The sequence below is a fragment of the Anabrus simplex genome, chromosome 1 (genome assembly GCF_040414725.1).
Source record: "Anabrus simplex isolate iqAnaSimp1 chromosome 1, ASM4041472v1, whole genome shotgun sequence".
NCBI lineage: Eukaryota > Metazoa > Arthropoda > Insecta > Orthoptera > Tettigoniidae > Anabrus > Anabrus simplex.
This window is the reverse complement of record NC_090265.1, coordinates 480,898,776-480,925,429: the sequence shown is the minus strand read 5'-3', so window position 1 is coordinate 480,925,429 and position 26,654 is coordinate 480,898,776. Positions and strand designations below refer to the sequence as shown.

General features: G+C 37.2%; 1 protein-coding gene across 1 annotated transcript in view; it reads left to right on the top strand.

The window, feature by feature from the left end:
- Positions 1-26,654, top strand: part of LOC136873995 (uncharacterized) — a 270,477-nt gene that overhangs the window by 79,082 nt on the left and 164,741 nt on the right. The window contains exon 3 of the mRNA XM_068227561.1: positions 4,209-5,008. Within this exon, the coding sequence (XP_068083662.1) occupies positions 4,209-5,008 (800 nt within the window). The remainder of the gene's footprint in view (positions 1-4,208; positions 5,009-26,654) is intronic.

Sequence of the window (26,654 nt, the reverse complement as noted above, 5' to 3'; positions counted from 1 at the left end):
GTCACTATCTAGGCACTCGCTGGGTATGACTTTAACATGTGTAACATATTGACCCGCTTTTCTATCAGTGATGATGAAATTGATCGTAGTCTTGAGCTTTCCGTCCCAGCTGTATCTCGTTATTTTATGGCTGTCCCTCTTCTGATACCATGTGTTCTGTATGGTTAAGTTATTTCGCACACAGAAATCAATCAGGTCCTCTCCTTCAGAGTTTCTGTTACCATAGCCATGGGGGTCAACGATGTTTCAACAGCCTAGTCTTTCTTTACCAACCTGGTCATTCAGATCACCCATAATGATTGTGTTCTCCTCTGTTATTTGTTCCTCAAGTTCGATAAGGAATTGCTCTTTCTCTTCTGTGGTACATTCTGTCTGCAGTGCATATACTTGCAGGAGAGTATGCTGTGCATTACCAACGCTTAGTCTCAACTGGATGATCCTATCGCTCACATATTTGACATCTGTCTGTGTGTCTATATCTTTATGAAGGAGGCCATTTTTGGATTCATTATTGTTCCCACTCCCGTACAGCACATATCCATTTCTCAAGGGCTTCTTCCCATATCCTTTTCATTTTGTCTCACTCAGTCCCAATATCTTGAGCTTACGCCTCTCCATAAGATCCACATTTCTTCATATTTGTTGGTGAGAGTAAGGATATTGAGTGTACCAATTTCCAGTCGCTCCTTCTTGGGAGGGTTTTGTGTCTTCTGGTATCTCCGATGAGTATCAGGCTTTTGGCCATCATAAATTCGGTCGGTACGAGAAGAACTGTCATGTCCGGTATTTAATTTATTCTTCCACCCGAGGCTTGTGTTAGGTTTGAAAGCAGTATATTCATACTCAACTGTTGACTTGCTAGGCCTAACACAGGTGAGGATTTTCTTTTTGGGTTTACTCCCTTAGCTTTTGAAGATCCCTCTTCTCCAAAAGGCAGTGGTATCCTCTTCTAATTATCCCCAGGGAGGATGGGTTGCCTCATCCGCCATCTCTGCCATTCCGAAGGTCTCCTTCTCTGCCAAAGATGCCGTTAAGGTCTTCGCCCGTAACTCTGGGCATGGGTTTCATGTTATACCCCGTGGTGCTGGGTCTCTATCTGAACTTAGCCATCCTTTCACATCGGCCTACTGATGTGGAGGATGCCCACCCCCGCAGCGTGGATGTGCCAGGCAAGAATTACTCAAGTGGAGAACAGGGAAGGTGACCCTCTCTTCCTTGAGTCGGGTTAATGATTGCGTATGATGATCATGCCTTATTAGGTACTGCATCTCTGAAGACACAAACATAAGTATTCATTCATACATGCTTCGCCTTGATCTTGCAAATTATAAATCCATAAGTTCATATACCAACCTAACAAAACTCCAGATTCCTCGGGTTTGTATAACTGTTTTAATTTCTGTAATCTCTGACCTTTCCCTACTTCTGTTCTCACGGTCTCTTTTTGCCTTTCTTCAATACTTCTTATCATTTCCTCCTGCTTCTGCTGAAATTCTTCTTGCTTCTGCTGGAATTCTGCCGTAGGTAAGTACTTAGAATAACTCGCACATTAGATCATTTATTGATATAATTGGGCATATTGCTATCAAGGTTTCTTTGGTAGCCTTTAAAAGGGCTGTTGGACCTCCCAGGCAAGCCTGGTCAGGCAGGAAAAGATAGGAATAAGGAAAAGGTTAAACTTTAAAGAACAGGGTACAGTTGCCAAATACATTCATTTTTTATTGTGTTTCTTCTGATTTAACATCCATATCAAAAGCTAAGACATGCCCACGCCACAATTTTGCTTTACATCTTGAAAACCATTGAATGTTATTAGCAGAGGTTTCACATTCCTTAGAAGAAAAAGCAGTCATAATATTAGTACCAACAATTTGGTCATCAAAATCAGGTAAAGTTTTTAAAGGAGGTACTGCATCTCTGAAGACACAAACATAAGTATTCATTCATACATGCTTTGCCTTCATCTCGCAAATTATACATAAATGCATAAGTTCATATTCCAACCTAACAAAACTCCAGGTTCCTCGGGTTTGTATAACTCAAGAGCATGATAACCATCCCCCGAAACTAAATTATCAAAATGAACAATAAATTTCTCAACAAAAGGCTGTGGCCCTCTGTAGTTAACAGCACGCCTACGTCTGTACCGTGCTATAGCTCCGCTCGGAATGAGCAAGCCGTGGCGCGCACAAGCTTATATAACTGCCCGGCACGCATGAGCAGTAGCACTGATAAGGGACTTAGAATCTCGCCGACAAGTCTTACAACGGCACCTGTCATGGTCTTATTATTGAAGAGTGCGGTCGCTCATGCCTTATGAGCCGCTCATGACGTTACAGCATTCAAGGTCATTCTGTGGTTTCTGAGTGCGACCTTTGCATACTTGAGAATACTATTACCTTGTTATTTACGTACAGTGATGATTTGCTTTTAAAGATGAATTAATATCATATATGATAATGTTTAATGCAATAATGTAATTTAAATAGAAGCAGATTTGTGCTGTTGGTTAAGAAACACATCATTTTCCGGAAGCTTATCTTGAAATGACAACAAACCAAAAATATTAATGTTCTACGAACAATCTTGTCCTAGGCAATAATCAACGAGAATTGATATATAAAATGATCTTTCAAATCAATTTAACCAGTAACTTCCCATGCTACAATGCATTTTATCATTTTATTTATAATGTTTTATAATGTTTAATTTAATATTTCAATTGTGACAACAACATGATCAATGCAAAATAATATGAACCTAGATGATTAGTACATTCCAGAAGAACAAATATTAATTAATTTCCAAACCTAGTTTCACTATTTTTATTTTTTTTATCTGCGTAATTATTTCTTGGTTATATATAATGTGTTATTTTAAGTTTTCTGGTATAATAGATTTAAGTTGTTGATATATTGGTTCTCTTGCGTTTTAATGATACATCAGATGGAGACGTCCATCAATCATGATAAAACAAATAATAATCATAATAATAGTATGGCCTCAGCTAGTGTGTGCAGACATTTCAATTTGACGCCATATGGCTGTCTGCTCGTCAGTTTTGACGTTCCATTTTACTCTTGGCCTACTAGATGGCAGACCGAGTAAACCGAAACTTTCTTGGGCGTCTATGGCTGAGATTTAATGAATATTGTTGGGTAAACTCCAAATTTGTCACCAGAGATCTTTTACATGCCGACATCATACGACATGGAGTATCGAATGGACTTTTTTCCGCCCTTCAAAAATCCAACTACCTCTGCTGAGTTTGAACCCACTATCTTGGGATCCGGAGGCCGACACTCTACCACTGATCCACAGAGGCAGCTGTCAGTCATAACGTTGAAATTGACTAGCAGACAGCCAAATGTTGTCAAATTGAAATGTCTGCACATGGTAGCTGAGGCCATATGATTATAATAATAATAATAATTATTATTATTAGAGCCTCCGTGGCTCAGACGGCAGCGCATCGGCTTCTCACCGCTGGATACCGTGGTTCAAATCCCAGTCACTCCACGTGAGATTTGTGCTGGACAAAGCGGAGGCGGGACGGGTTTTTCTCTGGGTACTCCGGTTTTCCCTGTCATCTTTCATTCCAGTAACACTCTCCATTCTCATTTCATAGCATCTATCAGTCATTAATAAATCACTTTGAGAGTGGCGACCCCATCGTACTAACAGCCTATATCTGATTCATTCATTACATCCCTGACCCGGTCAATGACTGGAAAACAGGTTGTAGATTTTCATCATCATCATCATCATCATCATCATTATTATTATTATTATTATTATTATTATTATTATTATTATTATTATTATTAAACTGATGTCTCAAACTCAGTATATACATTCCATATGTATTTTTTAATCGCTTCCTATAATTTTAAGAGGAAACATTGAAAGAGAAATCTTAAGTGTGAGCTATCATTAACATTAAGCTAGTCAGACTGAAAGACACCAAAACTACATTTAGATGAAAATTATTTCATCTGGAACAGTCATCAATTAGAAAACTTGTCTCATACTATCAGTATACATACACTCTGAACAGTTTAATTTTTGTAGATGCATAACAAGTTAGGTAAATTGTAGGGTGTAACAGATGTTATAATACTTTCAGATATCCTATAAATTGTAACAAATCAATAATGTATTATTTATTGTAATGTATTGTCAACTCCGTCTTTCTTTATTGTCCCCAGTACCAGTTCATTGCCGCCGGAGATCAGCGACGATGGTGACTGGCAGCCCACTGGCTCACTCTCAGAATGCCCATTACGAAGAAGCCCTCGCAAGCAAACAATTCCTCTCAAGATTCATGTGCGAAGGAGTGCCCGCAATGTTCTTTCAGATAACTCACCTCACAAGGAGAAGAAAGAGAAAAAAGAAACGAATGAGACTCCTGAAGATTGTGCATCAGAAAGTAGTGTTGTTATCAGTGAAGTTACAGGTTTGAAAGATTCTGAGGGCCTAGTTGTAACTTCGTGTGAAGTTCAGAAAGATGATGATGCAGAGTCTATGCTTGTTAAGGCTGAATCAAAGTTGGCTACTCCGACTTGTATTACATTAGACGTTGACTCTAATGAGATAGTTGAAGTTCCGCAGGAAAGGACATGTGTTAACCATACACTAGTTGATTTGAAAAGTGTTACTGTTGAACTTATTCCATTAGAAGTTAGTCAACCGAATACATTGTCTTGGCAGGGTAAAGAGGAGCAGGAGGAAAAGTCTTCCGTCTTAGTTCTTTCTTCAACTGTTGGGATAGAAAACATTGTGCAAAATACCAATAGCAGTACCTCAAATGAAAATAGTACTGAAGGTGTTCACATTGAAGTTGGGGAGAGAGTGAAACTGAAACGCCGAAAGAAGAGGAAAAATCATACTTCCGAAGGAGTTGACTTGGAGGGAAAAGATGAAGAAGTGAAGGAGAGTTCAAAATGTAACAAAGATCATTCACATGGAAACAAACACAAGAAGAAAAAACACAAACATGGAGAACATAGTACAAAAAAGTAACTATCAATTCATCATCATCATCATCATCATCATCTCCTCCAGATGCATGTTTTAAAAAAGATGGCTTTTATGTTAATAGTATAATTTTCCAGATTTCAGTGCTTGATTAATCTATGTTCGGACTTGATGGTCTGATTAGTTATGATTAGTTATGTCTATTTTTTGTTGCATCTGTGGACTGGAATAATACAGGTATTTGTTTGGATATAGCATTACAAGTGAAAATATCTTCCTTTTTAGACTTTTTGTCATTAATTCATCATCATTTATTTGGATGTAGCAAAGTAGGAGTAAATATTATTCTACTCCACTTTGCTTTGTTTTCATTACTTGTCATCCATCACTATGTTCCAGTCCAGGTCACATTGCCTTATGCTGTTCTTAATTAGTTCTCTCTATCTTCCTTGGTTTCCTACTACTTTCATTTGTAAATCCATAGTTTGCTTTAGCATTCCTTCTTCATTCTCTTAACATGAGTAAAATATTCCAGTCTATTTCTCTTTATTTTATCACATAACTTTTCACTTTTGTTTCCTTGTGTTTATCTTCATTTCTAATTCAGACTTTCCTTGTCTTCTGATATGCTGTACTTCTCAAGAAATTTCATTTCTGCTACCTGTATATGATTCTCGTTCTTCTTTGTCACTGCTCAGGCCTCAGGTGCATAAGACATAATGGGCAGGTAATATAGTATAGGTTGTACATCTACATATGTTGGCTCCATAGTACTTAGATAACAAACTGTATGATAGAAATCACTCCCAAGTTGTATCTTTGTACTGATTCCATATTCAGTAATGAATTCTCTGTTAATTCACTTCCTAAGTACTTGAGATTTTCTAAAACTTCATTAACTATGATTTGCATTGTTCCTTTTCCTTCTCTCACTCTTCATGTCATCACCATTGTCTTGCTTTTAATCATTATAATTCTCGTTTCCCACTCTTCTTGTCCAGCTTTCTGCAATAAGCTGCTCTTGGACTTCTGATATTTTTTCTCCATATCTCAAATGATGTAATCAGCAAATATCATTATGTTAATTTTTGTACCTCCATAGACTGCTTATGCTGCTCTTATGATACATCTATTCCAGTTACAAAGAGGAAAGAAAACGGTACACTTCCTTGTCTCAACCGGGTGAGTTGACCATGCAGTGCGCAGCTGTGAGCTTGCATCTGGGAGATAGTGGGTTCGAGCCCCACTGTCAGCAGCTCTAAGATTGTTTTCCCATTTTCACACCGCTGTACCTTAATTAAAGCCACAGCCTCTTCCTTCCCATTCCTAAGCCTTTCCTATCCCATCGTTGCCATAAGACCTATCTGTGTCGGTGCAACATAAAGTAAATTGTAAACTTCCTTGTTTTGTCTACATTTTCACACATTCTGTATTGCCCATTTGTATTTTTCCTTAGCTGTAAAATTTTTTAAAAAATGGTACATTGGTTCTACCATTTTAATTGTTTCCTAGTCAGTACCATTTAGAACTAAACTTCCTCAAACATTTGATCTTGGGACACTATCAAAAGCCTTTTCAGATCAATGTATCATTTATTATAGGAAGGCTATTTTTAACCCTTTCACCCCGGTCGATTGCTGTAGCAGTCGGGTGGTAGCTCTGTCGCGTACCCGGTGGACTGCTGTAGCAGTCATGCTGGAGCCATGCCTCATAGCCGGTGAACTGCTGTAAAAGTCATGTGCCTTTTGGCTGTTTTCCTTTTCACTGGGGAATTCAGCCTTGGAGGTCTCTTGTGACTGTCTTGGGAGTCTTTAGTTATGGTTATGATCACCAGATGATAGGAGTAACCACTTTGAAGACGAAATCAATGTGTCCGGTATGCTACTCACTTCGCGCCTAGTTGCTCCCCTGTGCTGACTGCTTGTGCTTCTTCACTTAGCTTTCAATTGCTTTGAAATTATGAAAGGCCTGATGACGGAGGGAAGATATACTCTGGAGGAAGCTCTTGGCCTCATACTGGTTAGTGACATTGAAGATGACGACGATAGTTATTTGTCATCTGATTCTGGTGACGGAACGACTTCAATCACACCTTCTACTTCAGGACCCTTTCCACCCTGAGATATTTTCTTCGAAATTTGAATTTTTTTCTTACTTCAATGTACGTAATTTTGAGCCTTGATTTCAGGAAAAATAGTAAAATAAGTATTTTCTTCGCCGTTCTCGTGGAAAACCACCCGCACGATCATGCTAAAAGACACATGTTGAGAATATGAAATTCTGTTAGTGGCTGATTTTATTTACAGTGAATCAAATATATGAAGTACAATAGGTTATGAAACATCAATATAGGACTTATATAAAAAGAATATTCTTTGAAAAATAGTCTTCATTTTGGTGCCGGTTGGGGACTCGGTGATTGACGTGTAGGTAAATGATTAGAGAATGATTATCAGTAGAATCATTGTCTGCTGTGTGTTCCAAAGGGACGTTTTCTACTTCAATTACCGCTTTGTCGTCTAAAAGGTCAGCCTACTTCGATGATTCGACTGAATATGAAGATAGTGAGAATGAAGACAAGGTACCTTAACCATCGAGCAGAAAACTAAATTGGAAATAGGAGAACCTGAATCCGAAGGAACATAAATTTGATGCAGCTAGTTCCGGATTGAAAAGTTTAGTGGACAGTGCTAGCATGTTAAGTTTCTTTCAGCTGTTTTTATCACGCGTATCATAACTCTTCTATGCGAATAGAGTGAAGAGTGCTAAAAACATAATCATAAGCATTTCACCGAATGTGCATTACAAATAAAATAAAATAAAATAAAATAAAATAAAATACTTTTAAACTCTGCCTATCCTCTCCTTACATCACGAGCCGACTGCGGACTGGAGAGCGGAGCGAGACAAGTATCCCGTACAGTGGGCTTGGGCTACCCACTGCTCATGTCTAGAGGGTCACACCACCATACTTGCTATGCCGGAGTGAAAGGCTTAAGGACACCGTGGTTAGCCGATTCCAGTCCCATTGCTTTACATAAAAACAATATATATACAATTTTCCACCTTATCAATACGAGTTTATTTTACATTACAAATATTCAAGACTAGTTTCGACCCCTATGGGGTCATCCTCAGTTGACAGTTGTAAATTGTTCATAAAAACATCACATAGTAAAAGTTAGACTAGTTTAGGCTGTTCATTAATATTTGGTGTGTCTAGTACATGACTAGTGTGCATTGTTCATAAAGACACATATTACCTTACTGCTACTACTATCCAATTTTAAGTTATATAGTATGGAACACAGATATGTTTGTGTAACTCAACAGTGACAAGTTCAAATATTTACAGAATTGGCTGTTGATTAGTCACATGATATAATAGAACACAGGCTTGAACATTTTTGATTTAAGTATCAGTGCAACATCTTGCTTTTGTACATACTAGAAGCTGAATTCATTTTGTAAAGTCATTACATTCTGATTGAAACTTAGTGTGAGGTTAAAATTGAATAAAAATATATGCTAATGTGGACATTAAAATATTGTTAAAATGGGCATATAATCAAAAACAGTGGTATGTATGCCACACATGTCTAGTATAAAAACTCATTACACTGGTGCTGTTAGTGTGCAGTACAGCATATACACTGATTTGGAATAAATGGATTTGTATATATATCGTTCCAACAAAGTGGATCCATAAAAATATAAAATGTATACGTAATTAGTATTATAATGATCCACTACAAATTAGGTAATGCTGTTGTTTATCTGAAGATCTGTTGGCAGCTACAGATGTTAAAGTTATTAAAAATGTTAATGGAGCATGTTTTCTTCTGTAGACGCGATGTTTAAGATTGGTGGCATTAGTCAAATATGATGAAAGTTATGCGTCGTGGTGCGTTCTGGAAGCTGGTATGTTATGAGAAACCAAGGTGGAGTGTGTAAAGTGCTGGAGCCGTGCGTTCTTAGTAGCTGCCTGTTGGGATCTGGTGCGCGTAGCTCTGAGATTGTAGTAAACAACAGTCCAGTCCCATTGGTCGAAGGAAAATTTACCATCAGAATGTTGGCCGGCAGGGTAGGGGAGGTGGCGGTATACAGTTTCTAATCACTAGATTGCGTGCTAAAAGCCTGAATTAAATTCCAAACCTCTCCGTAGTGCTCATGTGCAGTGAGGGCATATGACGCTGTTGATGGTGGTTCATCCGTCGGATAGGGACGTTAAGCCTTGAGCAAACCCCTTGGAGCTATTTGGATATGTGCTGGCACCAGGTTTCACCCTCTCGCTTCCTACTATCATTTATCATGTCATTCATTTTATCTCATTAACTCCTCTGATGAGGTTGACGTCAGGGAGGGCATCCGGTCATAAAAACCTGCCTCGACAGATTTATCTCACTTCATACCCGTCCCCGTACAGAAACGGGACAAGGGTTGGACAAACAACTGGATTTACCCAGATCACAGATAATTGCTTGGAATTCTTCTATTAACTTTACTAAATAGAATACATTAAATAAGTAAAGAAAACATAAAAACCTCTAAACTACAAATAGAGAAATCAGGTATATTCTTCAAAAGTCCTTGAAAGTATTTGGTCCAAATTTTATTGTTACATGCAGAGGAAGAGAGAAAATCCAAGAAAGGATAGCTGCCTTTGTATGGCAGTTGCCGTGAAGATGCCTTATAATTAGTCTTTTCAAACAATATTTCAATGACATTTAGAAATTTAAAATGTCTTCTTCTTCTTCTTCTTCTTCTTACATTTTGACTGACTGTGAACCACTCTAATACAATTTCACGTAAAAGAATTTCTGCAGGACAAAATTCTGGCATCTCTGAAAACCTTTAAAATTCAGTTGGCAGGATGTAAAACAAATAACATGAATAATAGTAATGATAATAATTCAATTTGAGCTGCTTCTGGGCTTTGATCCTTGCCCAGTTCTTCTTTCTTTACTCTGCAATCTTCTACTCTCCTTCGTCCTTGGTGCTTGGGATCTAACTTCCACTGCGAACTTCTTTGTGTTCTTGATTCTCGACTTGTGAGATTTCCTGTTGCTGACTTCCATACCTTCTATCCCCATCCCTTTCAGGTTCGTTTTTCAGCTCCTGATGCCACCACACTGTAGATTTTATGGTTACAAAAGACCTTAATACCTTGTTAGTAGCCCGCATGGTGGCCATGATCGTTAAATTTAGTTGTTGAGAACAATGAATTTTTGTACATCATTTGCAACCGAAGTAGACACCTCATTTGCAAACAAGGCATTTGATTTGATTTAGGGAGTCAAGTCTATAGGGTCTGATAGCGTGGATAGTCTGTTCGAGTCACGTTGGTGTCGAAAAGAAATGTTGGCTGGCAGGGTAGGAGAGGTGGTGGTATATAATTTCTAATCACTAGAATGTGTGCCAAAAGCCTTGATTAAATTCCAAACCTCTCCGCAGTGTTCTTATGAAGTGAGGGCATATGATGCTGTTGATGGTGATTTATCTGTCAGATGGCGACATAAAGCTTTAAGCAGTCCCCTTGATGTTATTCGACAGGAGTAGGCTACGTGCCGACACTGGCTTTTACCTTCTCTCTACCTCATTTTCATCGTCGTCCCACATCCAAGCATGCAGGTCGCCCATGGGTGTCAAATAGAAAGACCTCCACCAAGTGAGCCGAACATGTCCTTTGTTAAATCAATGTACGAAATTTATTTCACTTCCACCTATTCAATACAATTCAAAATGTTGACGTTTGAGTTAAAACATTATTAAAATGAGAGTTGGGACATGTTTCGCCTTTTCCTATGGGGCATCATCAGCCGTATCAATACCTCAAATCCTACCAGATACCTGGCTAAATATTGTTCTAAAATCAGCTGCGAAATTGAATACAGTAAAAAACTTACAAACCATATCGTTACCTATGTATAAAATTGATCAAAGATCTACTACACTAATAATACATTGAACAAACATCACTTTAAAAAAGTCATATAAGTAAAATTAACAATATTGATGGCCTGGAGCCATGGTCGATGCTAAATATTAATGATAATTTAAAAAAATATTATTACAAAATAGTGGAAATGAGTATGGAACAATGCAAATATTTATGTACGAAGTGAAGAGGAAAAGCATTCTAATACTGTGCTAATTTCCGTAATGTTTGACCTTGGCACGTCGTACTTGATGCAGTCTGTTAAAAAATAACGAACAAGTTATAATTTTTGTTTTTGTTTTTTAGTTTGTGACTAGCCCAGAAACATTACTTTCACGTCGCAGTTCTACCTGAGCATTTATGTTGAGCAAATCTTTTGTAGACAAACCAACCAAAAGAGTTTGCCGAAATGTCATTAGACTATCCACTTCCATTGAGCACTCTGTGTATTAACCCCTTAAGCGGGGAGCTCGGTACACACCAGCTCACTCCCAGGTGGGGAGCAATTTCCCTGATTGAAGAAAATATTTAATTACTTGATTAAAAACAATCTTAGACTAAAATGAACTATCAAAGGGCCCAAAGGGAAATATTTACTTTAATATAATGTATTTAATTGTTGAAAAATTCTGTTATTTTAATTTTTCAATACTTTGTGCAAAAACGTACTAAGTGCTTTCACACTGTGAAATCGAGATTGCTTCTTCCTAATAGCAAAACTCTGGTTTTCGTTTATACAAGAACTTTCACCTGTATATCTTAGGCGGGTTACTATCAATCTCTGCCTGGAAATAAATGTTTCTGTATATGTAAATTGTAGATTTACAAAGTTTACATGTACTTAAAAGATTTACAGTAGAATAAATTATAATACTCACAAAATTTTCTGTTATATTGGTTAATGCTTCGAAGGATCAAGTTTATATAGCCTACCTACAATTCATAAGTGACACAAACGAACTATATTACACTACAATACAGGTAATATTTACAGTATTTATAGTCTTCGCAGTGTTATGTCTTTTACAGCTGTTCATTATGATACACACGGAAGCAGATCATGTTGTATAACCTGTCTCGGCTTCGCATAATTTACGATTCCATTCCCAAACGTGATCGTTTTCTTGGTATGTAAAATTTCCACCCTAGCCACCCTTTCCATAGCAAGAGGTTCTCATCAATTGACACTTTGCCATCAGGGGTAAAAGCTTCAAAAAATTTTGCTTGCAGGTGGTCAAATACTGGATTATTTTGTATATTTTGGGAGGAAGTTGTCCATTATTCACCTCATTGTCAGAGATATATAAAAAGCTGTGGAGGAAAATCTAATAATAATAATAATAATAATAATAATAATAATAATAATAATAATAATAATAATAATGATGGCTTCACGTTCCACTAAATACTTTTACGGCTTTCGGAGCTGCTGAGCTGCCGGAATTTAGTCTCGCAGGAGTTCTTTTGCATGCTAGTAAATCTACTGACCAGAGGCCTTCACCTTCAAATACCACCGGTCTGAGCCAGAATCGAACCTGCCGAGTTGGGGTCAGAAGGCCGGCCAGCGCCTCAACAGTCTAGGCCACTCAGTCCGGCGAGAAAAATCTCTTCTCTGTCATCAGCTCATAGAAAATAGACATAGTGAACAAGCGATTACGAGAAATAGTGTCCTAATTTAGGTTTATGTACAATCCCATGCGGCAACATCATGGCCATAAGAAAGTTTATTTCGTCCTTATTTGTTCGGACACAGTCTTGATCTCGATTCCTTCCTTTCATCTTACTAAACTGGGTTTTATGTGTGGTTTTCTGCTCGGCATCTTTTGTTTGTTCAGCTATGTTCTGGCATATCTCGTCATGAAAAATAATTCAAATATTTCGCTCAGTTTTGTTTTTCCTAAAAACTCTCCCTTTACATTACGATGGAATTTTAAATCGAGGAGGGACTTTCTTTGTCCATTTTCAGTATAAGTTGATGAAGAACTTGCTATGGTTGGATTGTAATCAGTATTATTGTCACAACTGTCACTGTCATGATTGCTACTTAAACTGGAATCGAACACATGTTGTCTCTTTAGCGACTGCTGAACATTTGCATCAGGTACGTCCGAACGCTGTATATTCAAGCCAGCAGTACTTATTCCACGTAAGTTCCTGTCACTTATAAATTCCCTTCGGCAGAATTTACTTCACTAATATCACTATTCTCCCCACTAAATTCCAACATTTCATTTATCATGACCCATAAATCATCTTCCTCTAACAGTGAGGGCTGGTGATTCGTTATAGATATTTTAGCGGAAAAAATGTAAGAAAAAAGGGTCGAATAGAACTCTGATCTCTGCAGTTTGGACGAAAATCATGAAATAAGCCTGCGTTACGGACACGTGCGATAATAAAATGTTGTGTAACTCGCGGTTAACACACAGTCCATTCGTGAAGGCAGAACTAGACTGAGGATAATAAATCAAGTCACAGTTATAAAATGTCATCATAGAGGTCTTTTCAGTGTCATAATCTCTGGAAATCCCCTCTACAGCAATATTATTACATCCATGGGACGATTAGGCGATGAGCTAAAGCTTCAGCGCGAATCTATTAGGCCATAGGTCGTTCTTGCCTGGACGTCAGCTGCGTTTTTTATGTTGCAATTCATGGATGACACATTGGTATTGGGAGAACATCATTGAAGAAATTCACATCAGAGGGCAGACTCATCCAGAATACACTACTGAAAAGGAAATAAACCTCTGTAGGCAGGGAACTGAGGAAAAAAAAAAAGAAATTTGAATTGGTGGATATACCCGCGTTCCCCACCGAGCAAGCGACTTGTAGCCGCGATCTCGCCGCATTGCCCACCGAACAGGTTAATGATGTGCCTAGTGCAGAAAGACGATGGTTTCATGTCATAATTAAAATCGAACCTACGTTGAATAATTAAATTAATAACTTGATGAGGACTGCTGAAGTGTCATTAATATCTTCTTCTGTTGACTAATATTTTAATGTTGATAGTGTGCTTCTGTTCTTGGAGTATTCGGATATTGGTTTGTTAGTCGAAAGGGGCTGTCGAACTGTGATATGATTTAAGCTTGTATATAAGCTCTTAGTGTTGTTGGGCTGTTATCTTGTTTCTTAAGTGGTTTTTGGAATACTGACAGATTGTTGTTCATCCCCTCTCCCAGATATTTAAATTTCTCCACTGTCTGAATCCTTTCTCCCTCTACCGTCATCCATTTAGGTGTTGTTTCAATGTTGTTGTTGTTTTTTTTATCTCGAAGGAGATAGATATGTCTACATTACTCGCTCGTTCCTGGAACTAGGTAATCTGGTTACATGCCTCCTTTATTGACTGACAGAACTGCAATGTCATCCACAAAGGCTAGCAGTCAACTTCAATTCCTTTTTTGTATACCATTCGTATACTGCCTATTCCTTGCATTTTTTGGTGCCACACACTAATCATTTTGTCAGGAACACAGTCGGATAAAGGGGAGAAAGTTCATCTCCTTGTCCTGCGCCTGTTTTAATCCCAAAGAATTCCGATAATACCCCTCTGAACTTGACCTTGGATGTTGTGTCAGTCACTGTCTGTTTAATGACCTCTCTGATCTTCCAATCTAGACCCATTTCTTCCAGGATATAGATCAATGTTTATCTTCCTAATTGTAGGCCTTCTTGAAGTCCACAAATGTGAGCACAAATTTCTTGTTCCTCAGTTTTCGGTATGCAGTGATCAGTTTTAGTTTCAAGATCTGCTTCTCACATGACCTGTCCTTTCTAAAACCTCATTGATACCAATTTGCAATTCCAATTGTTTTTCCAGACTTTACAATGTCTCTGGTAGTAGTGATATTCCCCTGTAATTGTTGACATCTGTCTTGTCTCCTTTCTTATGAAGTGGGTGTATCAACACTGCTGTCCATCCATCTGGCAGTTTCTCCTCTTCCCAAATTTTGTTCATGGTTCTTGTCAGTTCAATGATCACTCTGTTGGCATATTTCGTAAGTTCTGCAATAATTCCATCGTTCAAGGTGCTTTGTTATCCTTCAAGGTCTTGTTGATGCTTCCGACTTCTTCCACAGTCGGAGGTTCTGCGTCCGGATTTGTTTCTTTGTGATTGTAGTCAAATTTCCAGGATGATGGTTAACAGTTGAGGAGTTTTATGAAGTAGTCTGTTTTCCACATCATTGTGTGCTACTTTTCATTCTTGATTTCTGAAGTTGGAGCTTGGTATATCATACTGTATATATCAAAGGTGTTCTTGAACGTTTCATAAAAGTCCTGGGTGTTATATTTGTGAAAGTCATGTTTGATCTGAATTATTTAAAAATTAAGAATTTCAGAAAATTAAAATTAAAAAGTCCACTTAAGACTCTCAAGATTCTTACTTGAATACAAAGGTTTACATTATAATTTTTTAAAGTGTTGAGTGTTCTTCAAATAGTGGCTGACTAGACTTTTATCTTGGGATTATAAGAAGTTTATCTTTTCTTATGAACATCATAAGCTTAATATCAAGAGTGTTTTAAAAGTGCAATGCTTTAATGAAATATATTTTGATTCATTTATGTACTATTGCCTGTTCTCATTAGTGGCTGAAGATGACTCACATCAGCATCGAAACTAGTCCCAAGTAAATGTTGTAACTTAATTAGTTCAACGATTTTTTGTATTGAAAAGGTGGGCTTTTTAATTTTTATTTTCTGATCTGAATTAAGCATTCTTTTTCATACTTTCTCTTGAGATTCCTGGCGGTCTTGGCAGTTCTTTTCCTTGTTTCTTGGAATTACTTCTGGTTTTTAGATGTTTTCAGGGAACACCAATTCATTCATGCCTTCCGTTGTTATTCAGTTGCCTCATTACCCTCAGGTGACCACCATGCACGTTTCCTCTTTTTCTCTAAAGGAACTGTAATTCTTGCAGTGTCGATCATAGCCTCTTTTAACTGTTCCCATTTCCAGTACAGCCTTTTGTTCAATTCCATTGTAAAATCTTGGTGTATCTATTACTTATTGATTCAAATTTTTCGTTGTTCCCGTAAAGAAGCAGCTATTCTTGAATGGAAGCATTTTATTTGTAGTTTATCATACTCTACAAAAGATTGGAATGGTAGAAATTTATTTAAAAATTAAATAACTATTACTGCTGTGGAGTAACTTCTCAAATGGTAGTAATGACGATACTCAAAATCGTCTTAAGTCTAAACGATGATAAATCAAGGTAATCAGTCACAATACAAGGATCCTAAAATAAGAAGTTCAGAGAGAAATAAACTGAAAATCAAAGATCAGTACAGAATCAATCATAATAACTTACTTGTATAATAACGAATAACAGGTTCCAGCTTGTTGATAAGTATCATTGGGAGAATCATAAGATAATAAGGAATACAGACTATAGATTTACCAATATAAAGGGAATGAGAAAGTGGATTTTAAAGTTAACAAGTTTAATTAATATATAAATAAACTAGCTGATGTACCGGTGCTTCGCTACGGGATTCTCACAAAGACTGTCTTTGTGGTTTTCCTACCCGAAGTCGTCAGAAGGAATGTAGTGATTAAAAGCAATGTTATATAAAATACTCGATCAAATTAATAAACCGCACATTTTCTCACTTTTATCGAACAGTACTACGATGCCGATCTAACAGTCCAAAGTTCCTGTGCTGCAAATACTAGACCGCAGACAGCCGTGAACACTTCTCTGCCATTATTCCTTTAAATATGTACACTGCTCATTCCAATCAGTGCCTCAGAGTAGGAATTGAATAGCTCGAATACTATGATGAACCAGTTTGTTACGTATCAGTAAGATCAGAAATTTATCTAACTCCCCAGCTACTTCCCGCCAATTTTCAGGCAGGCTGTTATACTCGGTACGACCGGGTGAGTTGGCTGTGCGGTTAGGGGCGCATAGCTGTGAGCTTGGATCCGGCAGATAGTGGGTTCGAACTCCACTGGCGACAGCCCTGAAGATGGTTTTCGGTGGTCTCCAATTTTCACACCAAGAAAATGGTGTGGCTGTAACGTAATTAACGTAGGGGCTGCTTCCTTCCCACTCCTAGCCTTCGTATCCCATCGTGAGTCCTATCTGTGTCGGCGCGACGTAGAGCAAATAAAAAACGAAACTCGGTATACAGCAGTAACCCCATCTATCGGAGATAAATGGCAACAGAGACACAAAGCAAATCACAACAAACAATGGTCAATCTAATGTTATTGTTGATCAATGTTATGAGCTTTCTGTATTGTAGGCCTTCACATTCAGTTTTCTTTCGACTCTGTAATATAAGGCCGTCTTATAAAATTAATTATGGCGTAGACTGTAGTTCCTTATTCCCCGACTTTACATACCTATTTTCATTAAATTCTGTTTACCCATTTTCTCGTGACGGCGCTGATATGATCTTAGCAGCATAAATCCACATTCATCAATATCTCTGTTACCATAGCCGGTACGGTCAAAATGTATAAGCCATAAATGATCGGAAATTTAATACTATGTAACTTTATTTATGTAGTAATTGTCACTAAGACCACTAATAACACAAATATTCGAGAATTAAATTTTGGGCCTTCCCCTAAACTACCATTTTGCTCAGCGTGTATAAAGTTATTTATGGCCTAGATTGTAGCGACTTATTCCGCGACTTTGCATACCGATTTTATTTACGATGGGACAGCTAATAACAAATATTTGAGAAATAAATTTTAGGTCTTTCCCTAAACTACCATTTCTCTCCGTGTGAATAAGTTTATTTAGGGCGTAGATTGTAGCGACTTATTTGCCGACTTTGCATACCTATTTCAATTATGATAGGGCCACTAATAACATAAATATTTGCGAATAAAATTTTAGGCCTTCCCCTAAACTACCATTTCGTTCAGAGTGAATATCGATTATTTATAGTTTATATTGTAGAGACTTATTTTAGAACTTCACATATCGGTTTTCATTAAGATAGGACCACTAATAACATAAATATTTGAGAATGAAATTTTAGGCCTTCCCCTAAACTACCATTTCTCTCAGCGTGAAAAAGATTATTTATGGCCTAGATTGTAGCGACTTATTCCCGGACTTCACATACCAATTTTCATTAAATTCTCTCCAGCCGTTTTCTCGTGATGCGTGTACATACAGACAGATAGACAGACAGAAATTACGGAAAATTAAAAAATGCATTTCCTTGTTACTGTGGACATGACTGATACAGAAATACCATCCTTTTTAAATTTTGATCAATGTACAGACAAAACTCTTATTTTATAATATATAGATGAACACACAAATACGAGAACAATTTTAAACCTGAAAATTGTGAACAAGCATTTAATTACATACGCATTCTCAAGCTATGCTTATTTAACTTATTTGTGGTCATACTGATTTAAATGGATCATATGAGGTTATAGTTATCAATACTTTTATATCAGTTGGAGTGATAGTATTTAGAGTTGAAGTAGAATTACTTAAATGAAAATTAGCAAACTAGTGAGATGAAGAAAGCTCGTCTTTCATTCACATAATTATACTGGCCCCCAAGTAATAAAATCTGGACAAATTGATAGATTAAAAAAAAAATGATGAGCATAAAACTGAAGCGAGAGCATTTTTTATTAAAATATAGAAGTCTATGTCCACTATTGTTACATGCTGACCCAAACAAAATTAATTCTAGGAGCCATAAGGTTATGTTACATTATCTTTATAATCAATACATCCCTAAAGGGATGTTGAAAAGGGATAAATCTCCAAATATAAATCCTTACATTTTTAAGACATACGTATAACATAATGACCAGATAAAAGCTGTAGCAATGGCTGAATACAAACTACAAGGCCACCTAGACTACAATGAAGATGGAGGGGGAAAAATACAATAGAATTGTGCAGTACTACAGAAAATTATAATGCATGAACACATAACAGATGGAGAGAGAATTTTTTCTCTCTCCCCTTTTGCTCACATAGGCATATGACAATTTTTATCTACTTACCTTGAAATAGGGAAATAATTTATAAATGGCGATAGACAATTTGGAGAGAGTCCGTAGAGTCCCTAGGAATACTGGCAACAATTTCTTCTAGTTCTAAAACATTAAGGCCAAAACTCCTAAAGAATTTCATGCTGTATTTAGATACTACTCCTTGAGTCCCAACAGCAGTCCTCATTTCGGGAGGAGGTTAGCATGTATTTTGAGATCATTGATTTAACTTAACTGCATTTTATTTTATTGCTTGAAGTATGTGCTTTGAGAGCTTGCTATTCAAAGATTATTAGTAGGGTGTGATTTTGTGGTGATTATGTAACCTATGTGGATTTTGTGAAGATTTCTGTGAATATTTCACGAATGGAAGGGGTTTTGGTATACATATTTAGCGGAAATATCAGGTGGTATAACTTATAGCATACAAAATGATATTGATATACTTTTATATAAAAACATGTCTCTGGAACCTAGTTACTTATGTTAATGTACATCATTTTACCCATATTACACAGGAAAAAATATTTTAAAATACCCCAGTCAAGCCAAAAAACGAAAGAAAAATCCATCTGAACCCAAACAGCAAACCCTAAGGTGTTATGCATGGTCTTTGACTACATTTACACAGGGATTCCTGTGGTTTGCCGATTGTTATAACACTATGTAAAACCTTTTTAGGTGCGACTTGTTTCTTGATACCAACATTACAAAGTTAAATATTACTTGATGTACAGGTTCAGTGAGTGTACATTGTAGGTTAAATTTGCTCCTGTTCAGGTTTTTTTTTTTTTCCTTCAGATGATATGGTCACATTCTGCCTGCTGTCATTTCTTGATGGATACAGTACTTTTGCATCCATCTCTTGGCACAGGCCAGAGCAAAGTGTAGCTTCCACTGAAGTCCCAGTCTCATCCATGGCTATGACAATATGGAAGCTGCTGGGGTATGGGTGGTGCTGATTAATGACATTCAGAGCACAACCAGTGTGTCTGAGTGTCATGAAAGGTGTTGTTCATAGGGTTAGTTGTGCTACAATAGCACTGTCTGGCCCAGTGAGGAAAGCAATGGCAAACTACCTCGCTCCTCATCTTGCCTAGTACGCCTCATTTTGGTACTGCCATTGGTTTTTGTGGTTTCCCTATAACTGCATAGGCTTTGGTGATGCTATTTGAGGATCCAACCAGCCTCTGGGCTGATGACCTAACAGACAGACAGATGGTCACATTTGGCCTCATTTGCTAATTGTCAAATAAAAACTGAATTTTAGGTTAACTTTAGCACTAATTTTCACTACTTTATGGTGAGTAAATCAATTTATATTTCCCTATAAAACCCTCACTGTTCACAGAATCATACATTAAAAGAAAACAGAGATAAAATGTCACCAAGGAAGACTATTTAAAGGTCTAATACAATGCCACATCATACGTCAGTTTAGAGTAGGTACTGATCTTGATTATTAAGATTCATCATGTGGATATGAAAAACTAATTTGTCAGTCTCTGAACTTAGAAAATCCTCTCTTGTAATCAACAGTTGAGAACAAAAACATTAAAAACCGAAGACACATTAAAGCTTAATTGCTGAGATCCTTGTGATCCTTGAACATACTCGTTAGCTCTCTGTTCACAGAATCAAGCTTTCCTTTTTTCCCTCCACGTAATGCCTGCAGTACATTTTGAAGAATCTGTTTGCCTCTGAAGCATTCTGATTTGGGAATATTTTGAACATGTTTTTTTTTTTTTTACTTGATCTGGAAGTTGTCATCTGTCAAGTTTCCAAGAACTGAAAGAAGATAAAAAGATCAGCAGTAGCTTTGGGGGATATTTTTGCAGGATCATTTCTCAACCGTCTTTCTGCCAGTTTAAAAAAATACAACTCAAAATCGCATACTTTTTTGTAACTACTTCTGTTTCAGCTCACAATATGTATGGATGTCTATCGCTATACCATTTAAATGAGACATTTTGAGGAGTTGCCACCCACTCAAAAGTTCATTCAACTAAGGATATAATTTGTAACCCAGCGTATGTCACTTGCTCCAATGTTGTGACGAGATCAACCACCGGAGTACGCTGTTCCAGGAGTTCAGTCCCCGAAATATATGAGTTATACTGAATCTGAATTTATTTCTAACTCTTTGAAATAACTAGTAATGTCCTCAAAATAATCTTATATTCATGACAGATGTCATCCAGGATCCCACTGTGTTACAACTGGAATGGGAAACAGCTGATTTTATCATCTTTATATTTACTCTTTAATATCCAAAGATAACCATGCTTACATTTCCATTTATTAAGGAAAGCATTTTTTGTTTGGATGGCTCATTCATATAAGCTTTTTATTTTTGCCAGTGCAACTAGTTTATATGCTCAATAATAGATAAGATTTCCTGACACAAGTCCTTTCAATGCATGAACACAACTTGTTATGTATCTAGCACCATTGGGTCATAAATGTTTTTGTATATTACTGGAGTCTACTGAAAACTTTGAGTAAAACCTGGAAGCATGAAACTGTATTTACATTTTCAAGAATTCTTATGCTAGGTGAAACTACTGTTGAAGGGTACCATTCTCCTGCTTTGTATTATGATTTCTCCATCCCTCTCCCTATTTGTTGTCTCATCACTAGACTGAATATTTATATGCAGTAAAAATGACCAAAATATGTATGCAACTATTTAGTAAAAATCTTTTAAGTATACACTTAAAACCTTATGCATTAGAATTAGAAGCAGTTGATGAAACTCTTCATCACAGTTTCTAATGATGATTGTCGTACAAAGGTCTGGGAGATGGAGAATGAAATACCATACTGTGAAAAGAAAACCCTTCTGTTTATTAATAATTTTACAACAATATTTTTAAGAGCCATAGTTCTAGTGATAGTAATCCACAGGAGTTTTTCCTAAATTTTCAGTAGTGAAGGAATGGTGTCTATCAGTAAAGACAAGCATTTATGCTGAAAACAAACATTTAACATTACAGCTTGTCATTCATGCAAACGTAAAAAAGAACCCCTTGAAAGTTCTGCAGTGTTTAATCCTGAGTCCTTCTCCCTCTTCTGTATAGATGTCTCTTTCTGCGTAATCATCAGCCCTGAATTTTTCTGACGCTTTATTCTCACCTTTTCACAAAATATTTTAGTGGGTGCTGCGTTTAATACAAAATCATTCAATTGTGCTATACATTACAACTGACACAAGCCATGAATTCCTTGAGCATGATTTCATAAACTTATTTCTCACTTTAAGAAATTTTCCCATTGTAAATTTGTATGAAAATTGGTAAAATAGAATGTTACATTCTTTCTTTCTTAATCTGCTTACCCTTCTGGGTTGGTTTTTCCCTCGGACTCAGCAAGGGATCCCACCTCTACCGCCTCAAGGGCAGCGTCCTGGAGTTCCAGACTCTGGGTCGGGGATGCTACTGGGGAGGATGACCAGTACCTCGCCCAGGCGGCCTCATCTGCTATACTGAACAGGAGCCTTGGAGGGGGATGGGAGGATTGGAAGGGATACACAAACAAGAGGGAAGGAAGCGCCTGTGGCCTTAAGTTAAGTAGCATCCCGGCATTTGCCTGGAGGAGAAGTGGGAAACCACGGAAAACCACTTCCAGGATGGCTGAAATGGGAATTGAACCCACCTCTACTCATTTGACTTTCCGAGGCTGAGTGGACCCCGTTCCAGCCCTCGTACCACTTTTCAAGTTTCGTGGCAGAGCCGGGAATCGAACCCAGGCCTCCGGGGGTGGCAGCTAATCACGCTAACCACTACACCACAGAGGTGGACAGGATATTACATACAAAATAAAATGATTGTATGCATTCTTGTCTAAAGCTCGTAAGATATACAAAACGAAATTGTTCTTATTTGGTTATATTTCTTTTGAAACAGAGATATATGCTGTATTGGGCCAAATATATGATTTTGAATTTTTAGAAGCCATTTACATGAAGAAATGAACAATGAACGTAATGACAACATATTCAGGCTCTCTTATAATCAACACGGGCTGTTGAACCTGTCGTTTATGGGTTAGCTTTTGTACAATTGCAGTAATTTTGTTGTCTAGTGAAGATGAGTTATAGCCGAAGTGACAGAGTGCAACTCATTTAACAGCAATCATCATAAAGTTACTCTTGGGGGGTGGGGGAGTGTCTGGTTAGCTCAGTGGCTTAGCTGCTGACTTCCCACCTAGAAGGTTGATGTTCAAATCCTCGTCAATCCTGGGTTGAGATTTTCATCTAAAAAATAATGTGGCATCATGAAGGGTATCTGGCCTTAAACCTGTGGCCAAGACCAAAACCTGTGTGTCTCCTGCTGAATGATCAGTGTACTGGCCTTCATTTCAGAGGGCTCCATGTTTGATTCCCAGCTGTGTGGAGGATTTTAACTGTGTATGGTTAATTTCTCTAGCTCAGGGATTGGGTGTTTTTGTTTGTCCTAATGCATATCTCTTCATCTGCATACATCACACCATACTACCAACCACCATAGAAACATGCAGGGTTGTGTCAGGAAGAGCATCCATCCATAAAATAGGACAAAATCCATATCAAATGCTGACCCAGGTAAATGAGGAAATTTTTTTTTTTTGCCAGGGGCTTTACGTCGCACTGACACAGATAGGTCTTATGGCGACGATGGGATAGGAAAGGGCTAGGAATTGGAAGGAAGCGGCCATGGCCTTAATTAAGGTAAAGCCCCAGCATTTGCCTGGTGTGAAAATGGGAAACCACAGAAAACCATCTTCAGGTCTGCCGATAGTGGGATTCGAACCTACTATCTCCCGGATGCAAGCTCACAGCCGCGCGCCTCTACGCGCACGGCCAACTCGCCCGGTAATGAGGAAAATGACTGGAAAGAAGAAGTGTAATGTTACATTTTTATGAGACATCAGGTTTTCTTCCATTTCGGCAATATTAGGGCATCAGGGTCATAGGAATCCCTCTTTTTGTGACTCTCTTCTTCTTCTTCTTCTTCTTCTTCTTCTTCTTCTTCTTCTTCTTCTTCTTCTTCTTCTTCTTCTTCTTCTTCTTCTTCTTCTTCTTCTTCCTCTTCCTCTTCTTCACATTTTCTCATTCCAGCGATCATCTTCATATTCTGGATCGGTATGGGCTGATGACTAGATGGTTTTTTCACCTAATGAAAGCCGTCACGACAATAACCATAATCGCCATTTAACTTGTTGGAAAATTCTAAGTTCCCATGGAGGGAATTGGATATTTTTCACCAATAGAGCATGTCAAAAACAGATCATATGTCGATAGTCCTATAGGACTCAGTATACTCTCAAAATATATTTATTTTTACAATGTGCAAATTTTCATTTATGTAGGTGATGGACTAACATTTGGCATGATTTCTTCAGTACCACGGTGACAATTTCATCTCGTAAAGATTGTGGTAATCCAAATTTCTTCAGAAACGTCAAAGAATTTCAAAACACAAAATGTCAAATTTCTCTTTAATATTAGCTATATCAAAAACTTTACATAATAAAAGTTATGTAAAATTCAATTTCTCATCTATTATATTCTGTGCACTTTTACCTTATGAATAATAATAATAAGAGAGATATTTATAATGAGTGATGGTCATAAAGTTCTGAACATCTCAGGAAACATTAGCTATACCTTAAAAGTGTATGTAACAACATTTGCAGAAAATCTATTTTTCAATCTTTTATCTCTGATACATTCTTATAATTCGAGATATAATAATGGAGATATTAACGAATTTAGTTACTTTTCTTTTGCGAAGTCTGTCAGTGGCGAGTATCACTAATGAGGGAATATTTTTCAGTCATCATAGTTAACAAACTAGCTATTGACGGTGGTGGTGGTGGTGTTGGTGTTGTGACTGCGTTTTACAAGCTAAAATTCTGTGTGGTCATTTCCCCTTACTGATCAGGAACATAATGAAGAAGACTATTGAAATGAGAAGAAACACATGAAGGATTAATCAAAGAATGAAAATAAACAGAAATCATAAAAAAGGGAGTTGGAAGCCTGAACCTCAAATACTTTAATATCACTGAGACAGAAGAAAACAAAATGTGATTGCCTCCTAAGTCATTAGTACCTAAAACTTATCAACATTACGGTGACAGACTACTGTTATTAGTTGGGGTGTGCTTTGTTCTTCTGCTGCCACAAATCTTCACTAAATGGCATAACTGCTGTATTTATACTACCCTATCAATGACAAGTATGACAGCTATCTTCTACACTTGTAAGTACTAAACATTTTTGCCTCATACTTCGTTTTTACCTCAGCTTAGGTATACAAAAGTCGGAAGTGGGTCTGCCTGTACAAACTGTGTGAACATCAAAGGAAAATTGCTAGACAGAATTTCTTGATAATTGGTACTTATGTTGAGGGATATCTGAAGAGTACACTGGGCTATTTAATTTGATTCAGCAGCATAGCAATTTTAGGAAGTTAAAATAGGTAAGCAGAAGTTTCTCTGCGACTATTAGCTGTAACATAAAATATCTCCAAAAATATTTCTTCCATGAAAATCCTCTACATAACAAAAGTTTTAGAAACTAAAATTTCTAATCATTTGTGTCTCATATGTTCAATTTTTACCACCTGGGATATGATAAGAGAGCTGTTCATGAATTTAGATTTTTAGAGCTAAGACCATCAGCATGAAACATCACTGATATGGAAATATTGTTTAGTCATCATGATAACAAGTTAAATATAGATCAGATGCAAGGCTTTTCAGGCGTTTGCTCTATTAACCAGCGTTTCGTCTTAGGTCTGACACTAGACTGATCAGAGTGGGATGTGTCAGACCCTACCCACTGACGCTGGGGTGTATGCAGGTGAACTTATCAGAAGCCCATTATAAGAGGCACAGTCTGATAACCGCATATGGTAGATAAATCTCCACAATGGAATTATTGTCCGCCTAGCAATTCCGAATGGAAAATAAATTCTAAGTTGATTACCTCCATGGGAACTCCATGGGAGTTTTTCAGATAAATAAATAAATAAATAAATAAATAAATAAATAAATAAATAAATAAATAAATAAATAAATAAATAAATAAATCAGAACATGTATAGACCATACGAATGCCATGCTAAAAAATAAAGTTATCTAACTCCCAGCTACTTCCTGCCAGTATTCAGGCTGGCGGTTCTAGTTGGCACGCAACAGTGATACCATCTATCGGAGATCACTGGCAGCAAAAGAGACAAAGCACATTACAACAAGTAATAGACAGTGTTAAGGTTATTGTTGATCAATTTTATGGACTTTCGATATTGTAGGCTTCCCATCTAGTTTTCTTCTGACTATGATATTAGGGCATCCGATGTAAAGGGAGTCTTTCCTTCCTCTTTTCATGACATTCCTTAATGACGTTTTCTCATTTCGATAGTCATCTTTGCAATTTTCCTTGCTCGTATGGGCTGATGCGCATGTGGTTTTTCACCTTAAGACAATCATGACAAAAACACCACCATTGCCAATTAACACAACTGAACAATATTTTCATGTTAGTGATGCTCAGCATTGACATGGACTACGCAACAAAAGTCTAAATTATGAATATCTCTGTTATCATAGCTGGTACGGTAAAACTAAGACTTAAATGATTGAAAATTGTATTATCTACAACTTTTGTCATCTATACATAGTATTAGTATGTTTGAAATCACTAATTTCTGGAAGTACTGAATGGATTTTATTCAAGTTTTCACCAATAGATACAGAGT